The sequence below is a fragment of the Salvelinus namaycush genome, chromosome 7 (assembly GCF_016432855.1).
Source record: "Salvelinus namaycush isolate Seneca chromosome 7, SaNama_1.0, whole genome shotgun sequence".
Classification (NCBI taxonomy): Eukaryota; Metazoa; Chordata; class Actinopteri; order Salmoniformes; family Salmonidae; genus Salvelinus; species Salvelinus namaycush.
The window spans coordinates 47,822,592-47,832,502 of record NC_052313.1 but is presented as its reverse complement, the minus strand read 5'-3'; the positions used below and the strand labels follow the sequence as shown (position 1 = coordinate 47,832,502).

General features: G+C 42.1%; 1 protein-coding gene across 1 annotated transcript; it reads right to left on the bottom strand.

Annotated features, from left to right (window-relative positions):
• Positions 1-460: 460 nt before the first annotated feature.
• LOC120050493 (retinol dehydrogenase 7-like) lies at positions 461-4,791 on the bottom strand. The gene is made up of 5 exons (XM_038997083.1): positions 4,691-4,791; positions 1,912-2,226; positions 1,461-1,719; positions 1,101-1,264; positions 461-881 (listed from the first exon to the last, which is right to left on the bottom strand). Exons 2-5 carry the CDS (start codon positions 2,222-2,224, stop codon positions 658-660), a joined length of 960 nt encoding a protein of 319 aa, XP_038853011.1. The 5' UTR covers positions 2,225-2,226; positions 4,691-4,791; the 3' UTR covers positions 461-657.
• Between the last annotated feature and the right edge of the window lie 5,120 nt (positions 4,792-9,911).

The window sequence follows — 9,911 nt, the reverse complement described above, 5'->3', positions numbered from 1 at the left end:
ATTCCTGAACGTAGAGGTATTTGAATCATAGCGGCTAATATCAGTGAAGTTGAGAGAATCTGAATGATTCAAAGCTTGTAAACTTCCTTTTTGGTCACTTATTGCAGGTTGACCTTCAACATACCAATATCAGCACACCAAGGACAAAGACTGTCAAACCTTAATCCCCATTTATCTTGTAAAGTTTTCAAAGACCAACCCAACACTGCCCATGTCATACTGGCCAGCGATGGAAGAGGAAGCGAGACATCCCACTAATTTTCTGTTTCAATGGAGTCAATGAATTAAGTAGACCAGACCCAGCTGCGATTGAATTGGTGTCCATGGTAGAGTCACTCCCTTAAGTAAACTGTAACTGAATTTTTTTTCAATGATGAACGGCCTGAGTGAACTGTCTTCAGTTATCCACTATCTTTGATACTGGCATAGAGAATGCACTTAATAAAAGAGGGGAAACAGGTGGTACCAAATAGCAATTATGGCTTTTATTTTGTTGTCAGAGGTTAAACCATGTCTGTAGCAAAGCTTACATCATACTGTATTTCAGCCTGCAGACCGGAGGATACAAGAGTGTTATATACATTAAAGACAAGCAATAGCACAGCACAATAATGTATTTGTTCTGACAGCATAAACACTGACAATCTTACGTCAGCCTTAGTAGACAGCCTTGGCTGGAATGATGGCTTTCCTGAGCAGTAGCCAGTCGACGAACCCGGTTGGCATGTAGGACATAGGGATCCAGAAGAGCTTGGCGTCCCACCCTGGCGAGTAACGGGTGCGAGGACGGACTGCAGAGACAGCGTGCTCCATACAGCTCACCACCTTCATCAGGTCAGCGTCGGACATCTTGTCAAGCTTCTCCCTCATCCTCACGTCCACTAGAAGGGACAGGGAAGTCTTTAGCTATTCAACATGGCCACTTACACTAGAACATCGGGGTGAATAATGCTTTCTGAATAGATCAAATCCTTTGCAAGACTGATGTCACAGAGGGCAGACAGAATTTTAAAAAAAGCCCAATTTTGCATAGGCTATAGAAAACATTTGTGCAAATTAATACATTCCAGAATGTAGGAAAATAAAACTTTTATATTTACCCTTGTCCAAATAATCATGTCCATAATCATCTCTGACTTCTTGTGGCATCTTCTCCCACAGCTGCTTGAAGTTTTTCCCCAGGACTATCCAGTTGGTCATGGTGGTCTTGAAAAAGCCTGGCTCAATGCAGAGGACTTTGACTCCGAAAGGTACCATGTTTCTCCTGAAAAACAAGGTAACAAAACTTCTGTTTACAAAATTACCTCTGATATGTTACAGATTTTTATAGTTTCATTCGCTGAAGTCAAACAGTTAAGGTAGTATTGTTTATGGTTCACCATTGCTAGATTACTGAATGTATGTATAAAAAAAACACAGATGAAAAATATGGCATGGATAGGATGATGTTCTTGTTTCACCTGAGACTGTCATTGAAGGCCTCCACTCCATACTTAGACACGGTGTAAGGTCCTCCACCTGGACTGATCCTGCCGAACACACTGGCTACGTTGACCACGCGACCCCTGGCCTTCTTGATGAGGGGCAGCACACTCAGGGTGACTGCGATGACCCCGTTCAGGTTCACGTCCAGCATGGACTTGTAGTCATCAATGGTCAGCCAATCACAGGGGGCTGAGGGCATGGCCACGCCTGCATTGTTCACCACAGCCCACAGGCCTAGAAGGTGACAGGTCATTAGGTAGCATTATTTCACAGGTGTTTGGTAAGAAGAGGACATAAGGACAAAGATACCGGCACTCAACATGAATGTCAACACATGTAACTGAACTGGTAATACTGCATCATTTGACTGGAAACAAATGATGATGATAGGACTGTTTGCTTTTCAATATAAACACTGACACTCACCCCTAGCCCCAACTTTGTCTTTAATCAAAGCAGCTGCTTTGTCGACGCTCTCGTTCTTTTTGACATCCAGGTGGAGGGTAGTGAATCTGCCTGAACAGGCCTTCCTCAGATCTTCCTCTCCCTTCTCTGTGAAGCAGGATGCTATCACAGAGAAACCCAGCTCGTCCAGATGTTTGGCCAAAAGGTTGCCGAAACCAGAGTCACACCCCGTGATGTAGACATATTTGTCTCCTTTTTCTGGGACTCTGGGGATCTCCCGGAACCAGCGGTACAGGTAGTAAAACACCACCAGTCCAAGGATGTAAAGAAACATGTCTGGGACAGGATGAGACAGACAGCCTTTTAATAAGTCATCTCTAGTTTATCAACATTTTAAGCTAAAGGTTCTGATCTGTTGTGTCAGCCACATTGTATAAAACAGGTTTTTAGATGCTAGTGGTTGTATTAATTTGGGATCTATCGCATCCCACAACTGTCCCAGACTATGTTTGGAATATTTATTTCTCACACAGAATTGAATAGTCAACTTTTGTACTATGGGGGAATAGTAGACTGACATAGGCTAGTAATTTTGCTGTTCGTTAGGCCAACTCATCTTGTTGGCTGATGAAAAGTAAATGTGGACAGTTCTTCCAATATCTTCATTACGCAACACGAAATTGGATAAGGATGCACGCAGTTGCGTCTCCAATGGGTCTGTCTTAACTTGTAGCCTGTGAGAAAGACCCAATCACGCGATGAGAGCCTTGTGGATTGCGCAGCACTCAAGGAGAAGGGCACAACACAGCACCTGGGCCACAAAATGTATGGATTTTTTAGGGTGCATTACGGCCAGAAAGGGGATGCTGCCGTTAAAATCGAGGCATTATCAAGTGCTTGTCAAATTGTGAATGAGCCACTATTGGAGTGTGTACAGCCTGCGCAAAAAAACTAAGCAGAGCTCATGCCTTTCAAGCGACTTTTTTCAAATCATCATTAGAGTCTCATCATGCAGCCTTACAATGTATAAAAATCAAAACAAATACCCCAACATTTGTAGAACAACTAAAGTTACATTAATAACTCTAAATGAAGCATATAGGAGTAACTGTTTCTTTGTTAACCGTTCAACACAGAATAGCCGCCACATGTGCGGCCCTCAAATCGTTTGGAAAAAATATTCATATTTTATTTCAGCTTTGTTCAATTTTATTCTTCATAATATAAAATAATGCTATGGAATTATAAGCAAATCTTGTCTGCTAAATGAACTAGTGTAGCCCACAGCCATTTGGCATAGCCACATCAAGACAACTCAGAGTATGCTATTAATTTCTTCTGAAATATACTATATTTTCTTCATATCATGCTTTTTAGACCTGTTTAAAATAAATAATGGATTTATTGTGAAAGTGTAGGCTACATTCAGTGGTGTAAAGTACTTAAGTAAAAATACTTTAAAGTACTACTTAAGTTTTTTTGGGGGTATCTGTACTTTACTATTTTACTTCACTAAATTAACTGAAGAATAGGATGTACTTTTTACTCCATACATTTTCCCTGACACCCAAAAGTACTCGTTACATTTTGAATGCTTAGCAGGACAGGAGAATGGTCTAATTCACGCACTTAAATAGAAAATACCTGGTCATCCATACTGCTTCTGATCTGACAGACTCACTAAACACAAATGCTTTGTTTCTATATTATGTCCCGAGTGTTGGAGTGTGCCCCTGGCTATCTGTAAATTAAAAAACAAGAAAATCGTGCGATCTGGTTTGCTTAATATAAGGAATTTTAAATGATTTATACTTTTACTTTTGATACTTAAATATATTTGAGCAATTACATTTACTTTTGATACTTAAGTATATTTAAAACCCAAATACTGTTTCACTTTACTGGGTGACTCACTTCTTCTTGAGTCATTTTAAGCCCCACCCACCATTCCTCAGTATACCAAACAAAGTGCTAAGGCCATCACAGCAAGTTACAGAAATATGCACATTACACAATATGCAGTTAGACATACATCAAGTGGAATGATAGGATCTGCCTTTTACAGTTCATCACTAATATGCGTCTTGGAACAGTAGCTTATAGTAATAACGTTATTGTAGCTATACAGTCCGTAAGATCATCAGGGAAATACTTTGAAGATCAACCACAATTCATGGAGAGTTCATTGAAGCGCTTGGAATGTCCGATACACAGGCTGGAACAGAACAAGGATCAACAGTTATTATGTGCCGGTTTCAACGTGTACTCTTGTGTAGTTGCTCTTTGTAAATGATCCACTACAAAAATGAGCCAATGTCTTGCCAAAATGGCCCTAAAACCACAACTAACAAATACTATTGAAAATGTGGTTCAAATAAACTGGAAGGAATATGTGCAACACTCCTGCATTTCTATCTGAGTGTAATGTAAATCTCATGTTATATGCAAGTTCTCGGTGTTTCAACGAACACAACATGTACAGTCAGGGCGTTGACATAAGTGAAAATCCAATGAAACCATATCAAAGTACTTTTTTACTATTGAAGAAAAGAAATACTGCAAGTAGGATTATATAGTGACGAGTTGACCTAAATAATGTCCAACTATTGTCATTAATGCCTTTTTATTGAAAAAACAAGATTATTCGTGAGCGCTGTCAAACTCTCCATTTAAATCGCATGAATGCACACTGCCCATCACATAATAATAAATATTTGTTCGATCAATTATGATATATTGCCTATCCTCAACTTTTGCATGTTCAAGAAGACTACAGTCTGGTGGAATATTGAAGTCTTACCAGTCGGAAATGTTCCACGCTAGCGCAACAAAGTAACAGTTTTCATAAACTACGCAAGACCACGCCAGCGCAACAAAGTAACAGTTTTCATAAACTACGCAAGACCAAACTATGCACAAGGACGTCACATGTCTAGCTCTGACCAATCGGAGCCAAGTTATGTCATTAGAATTAATTAGGTCAAAAATGATTTGATTACACCTCCTTTGACAGGAACTTGAAACCACTTAACATTCTCTTGACTTCAATATGGAAGGAATATGAAAGTATTCCTTCATCCATATTTCATCAATGTCTAATAGATGACAAAAAATGAAATTAGGCCTACATATTACATTGCATATTAAATCCCGATATAATTAATACAAATATGATTTTTACAGAAAATGTGTTTTAAAATATGGTTGTCATGGATGATCATTTCAGATTTACTGAACAAAAATATGAATGCAACATGTAAAGTGTTCTCCCATGTTTCCTGAGTTGCGTCGAAAAACAACATTGATGAATACGCTGATTCGGTGAGCGAGTTAATTAGCAAGTGCATTGGTGATGTTGTACCCACAGCGTCTATTAAAACCTTCCCCAACCAGAAACCGTGGATTGATGGCAGCATTCGCGCAAAACTGAAAGCGCGAACCACTGCTTTTAATCAGGGCATGGTGACCGGTAACATGACCGAGTACAAACAGTGTAGCTATTCCCTCCGCAAGACAATGAAACAAGCTAAGCGTCAGTATAGAGACAAAGTAGAGTCGCAATTCAACTTCTCAGACACGAGAGGTACGTGGCAGGGTCTACAGTCAATCACGGACTACAAAAGAAAAACAAGCCCAGACAGACTTAACAACTTCTTTGCTCGCTTTGAGGACAATGCAGTGCCACTGACACGGCCCGCTTCCAAAACCTGCGGGCTCGCCTTCACCGCAGCCAACATGAGTAAAACATTTAAACGTGTTAACCCTCGCAAGGCTGCAGGCCCAGACGGCATCCCCAGCCGCGTCCTCAGAGCATGCGCAGACCAGCTGGCTGGTGTGTTTACGGACATATTCAATCCCTTATCCCAGTCTGCTGTTCCCACATGCTTCAAGATGGCCACCATTGTTCCTGTTCCCAAGAAAGCTAAGGTAACTGAGCTAAATGACTACCGCCCCGTAGCACTCATTCCGTCATCATGAAGTGCTCTGAGAGACTAGTCAAGGACCATATCACCTCCACCCTACCTGACACCCCAGACCCACTCCAAGTTGCTTACCGCCCCAATAGGTCCACAGACGATGCAATCACACTGCCCTAACCCATCTGGACAAGAGGAATACCTATGTAAGAATGCTGTTCATCGACTACAGCTCAGCATTTAACACCATAGTACCCTCCAAACTCGTCATTAAGCTCGAGACCCTAGGTCTCGACCTCGCCCTGTGCAACTGGGTCCTGGACTTCTTAACGGGCCGCCCCCAGGTGGTGAGGGTAGGTAACAGCATCTCCACCCCGCTGATCCTCAACACTGGGGCCCCACAAGGGTGTGTTCTCAGCCCTCTCCTGTACTCCCTGTTCACCCCACGACTGCGTGGCCATGCACGCCTCCAACTCAATAATCAAGTTTGCAGACGACCCTACAGTGGTAGGCTTGATTACCAACAACGACGGGACGGCCTACAGGGAGGAGGTGAGGGCCCTCGGAGTGTGGTGTCAGGAAAATAACCTCACACTCAACTTCAACAAAACAAAGGAGATGATCGTGGACTTCAGGAAACAGCAGAGGGAGCAGCCCCCTTATCCACATTGACGGGACAGTAGTGGAGAGGGTAGAAAGTTAAGTTCCTCGGCGTACACATCACGGACAAACTGAATTGGTCCACCCACACAGACAGCGTGGTGAAGAAGGCGCAGCAGCGCCTCTTCAACCTCAGGAGGCTGAAGAAATTTGGCTTGTCACCAAAAACACTCACAAACTTTTACAGATGCACAATCGAGAGCATCTTGTCGGGCTGTATCACCGCCTGGTACGGCAACTGCTCCGCCCACAACCGTAAGGCTCTCCAGAGGGTAGTGAGGTCTGCACAACGCATCACCGGGGGAAAACTACCTGCCCTCCAGAACACCTACACCACCCGATGTCACAGGAAGGCCAGAAAGATCATTAAGGACAACAACCACCCGAGCCACTACCTGTTCACCCCGCTATCATCCAGAAGATGAGGTCAGTACAGGTGCATCAAAGCGGGGACCGAGAGACTGAAAAACAGCTTCTATCTCAAGGCCATCAGACTGTTAAACAGCCATCACTAACATTGAGTGGCTGCTGCCAACATACTCACTCAACTCTAGCCACTTTAATAATGGAAAAATGTATGTAATAAATGTATCACTAGCCACTTTAAACAATGCCACTTTATATAATGTTTACATAACCTACATTACTCATCTCATACAGTAGGGCAAAAAAGTATTTAGTCAGCCACCAATTGTGCAAGTTCTCCCACTTAAAAAGATGAGAGAGGCATGTAATTTTCATCATAGGTACACTTCAACTATGACAGACAAAATTAGAAAAAAAATCCAGAAAATCACATTGTAGGACTTTTAATGAATTTATTTGCAAATTATGGTGGAAAATAAGTATTTGGTCAATAACAAAAGTTTCTCAATACTTTGTTATATACCCTTTGTTGGCAATGACAGAGGTCAAACGTTTTCTGTAAGTCTTCACAAGGTTTTCACACACTGTTGCTGGTATTTTGGCCCATTCCTCCATGCAGATCTCCTCTAGAGCAGTGATGTTTTGGGGCTGTTGCTGGGCAACACAGACTTTCAACTCCCTCCAAAGATTTTCTATGGGGTTGAGATCTGGAGACTGGCTAGGCCACTCCAGGACCTTGAAATGCTTCTTACGAAGCCACTCCTTCGTTGCCCGGGCGGTGTGTTTGGGATCATTGTCATGCTGAAAGACCCAGCCACGTTTCATCTTCAATGCCCTTGCTGATGGAAGGAGGTTTTCACTCAAAATCTCACGATACATGGCCCCATTCATTCTTTCCTTTACACGGATCAGTCTTCCTGGTCCCTTTGCAGAAAAACAGCCCCAAAGCATGATGTGTCCACCCCCATGCTTCACAGTAGGTATGGTGTTCTTTGGATGCAACTCAGCATTCTTTGTCCTCCAAACACGACGAGTTGAGTTTTTACCAAAAAGTTATATTTTGGTTTCATCTGACCATATGACATTCTCCCAATCTTCTTCTGGATCATCCAAATGCTCTCTAGCAAACTTCAGACGGGCCTGGACATGTACTGGCTTAAGCAGGGGGACACGTCTGGCACTGCAGGATTTGAGTCCCTGGCGGCATAGTGTGTTACTGATGGTAGGCTTTGTTACTTTGGTCCCAGCTCTCTGCAGGTCATTCACTAGGTCCCCCCGTGTGGTTCTGGGATTTTTGCTCACCGTTCTTGTGATAATTTTGACCCCACGGGGTGAGATCTTGCGTGGAGCCCCAGATCGAGGGAGATTATCAGTGGTCTTGTATGTCTTCCATTTCCTAATAATTTCTCCCACAGTTGATTTCTTCAAACCAAGCTGCTTACCTATTGCAGATTCAGTCTTCCCAGCCTGGTGCAGGTCTACAATTTTGTTTCTGGTGTCCTTTGACAGCTCTTTGGTCTTGGCCATAGTGGAGTTTGGAGTGTGACTGTTTGAGGTTGTGGACAGGTGTCTTTTATACTGATAACAAGTTCAAACAGGTGCCATTAATACAGGTAACGAGTGGAGGACAGAGGAGCCTCTTAAAGAAGAAGTTACAGGTCTGTGAGAGCCAGAAATCTTGCTTGTTTGTAGGTGACCAAATACTTATTTTCCACCATAATTTGCAAATAAATTCATAAAAAATCCTACAATGTGATTTTCTGGATTTTTTTTTCTCATTTTGTCTGTCATAGTTGAAGTGTACCTATGATGAAAATTACAGGCCTCTCTCATCTTTTTAAGTGGGAAAACTTGCACAATTGGTGGCTGACTAAATACTTTTTTGCCCCACTGTATGTATATACTGTACTCTATACCATATACTGCATCTTGCCTATGCCGTTCGGCCATCACTCATTCATATATATTTCTATGTACATATTCTTATTCATTCCTTTACACTTGTGTGTATAAGGTAGTTGTGAAATTGTTAGGTTAGATTACTTGTTAGATATTACTGCATGGTTGGAACTAGAAGCACAAGCATTTCGCTACACTCGCATTAACATCTGCTAACCATGTGTATGTGACAAATAAAAGTTGATTTGAGTTTAAATAAAAGATACCAGAAATGTTCCATATGTGCAAAAAGCTTATTTATCTCAAATTTTGTGCATACAGTTCTTTTCATCCCTGTTAGTGAGCATTTCTCCTTTGCCAAGATAATCCACCCAACGGACAGGTGTGGCATGTCAAGAAGCTGATGAAACAGCATGATCATTACACAGGTGCACCTTGTGCTGGGGGACAATAAAAGGCCACTCTAAAATGTGCAGTTTTGCCACACAACACAAGTTTTGAGGGAGCGTGCAAATGGCATGCTGACGGCAGCAATGTCCACCAGAGTTGTTGCCAGATAATTGAATGTTCATTTCTCTACCATAAGCTGCCTCCAACGTCATTTTAGAGAATTTGGCAGTACGTCCAACCAGCCTCACAACCGCAGACCATGTTTAACCACGGCAGCCTCCACATCTGGCTTCTTCACCTGTGGGGTATTTCTGTCTATAATAAAGCTCTTTTGTGAGGAAAAATTCATTCTGATTGGCTGGGCCTGGCTCCCAAGTGCCTATGCCCTCCCAGGCCCACCCATGGCTGCTCCCCTGCCCAGTCACGTGAAATCCATAGATTAGGGCCTAATGAATTCATTTCAAATGACTGATTTCCTTATATGAACTGTAACTCAGTAAAATCTCTTGGATGTTGCGTTTATATTTTTGTTCAGTATAGTTCAACTCAATACTAACTCAAGGTCATGCCTTGTATTACAATGATCACTAGATGGCGGCAAATACTTGTAGGCTTTTGAAAACCGGCGTTATCATTAATATAAATACTTTCTGTTCATCCTAATTTGAGCCAGTTTGCTACAGCAGGAAAAGGATCCTGCAGCAACAGGAAATGTTAATTATTATGTGGATTATAATTAATGGACATTTCTGGGGGGGTTGATACATTTTTCGTATGGGAAAATCAAGT

What these genes read in the sequence shown, in the direction of transcription:
- LOC120050493 (XM_038997083.1), bottom strand. Translation starts at nt 2,224, where the DNA reads ATGTTTCTTTACATCCTTGGACTGGTGGTGTTTTACTACCTGTACCGC. An exon ending in GCCTTCAATGACAGTCTCAG is followed by an intron (nt 1,265 to 1,460) that starts GTGAAACAAGAA and finishes CTTGTTTTTCAG; the next exon opens with GAGAAACATGGTACCTTTCG. An exon ending in ACATGATTATTTGGACAAGG is followed by an intron (nt 882 to 1,100) that starts GTAAATATAAAA and finishes TGTCCCTTCTAG; the next exon opens with TGGACGTGAGGATGAGGGAG.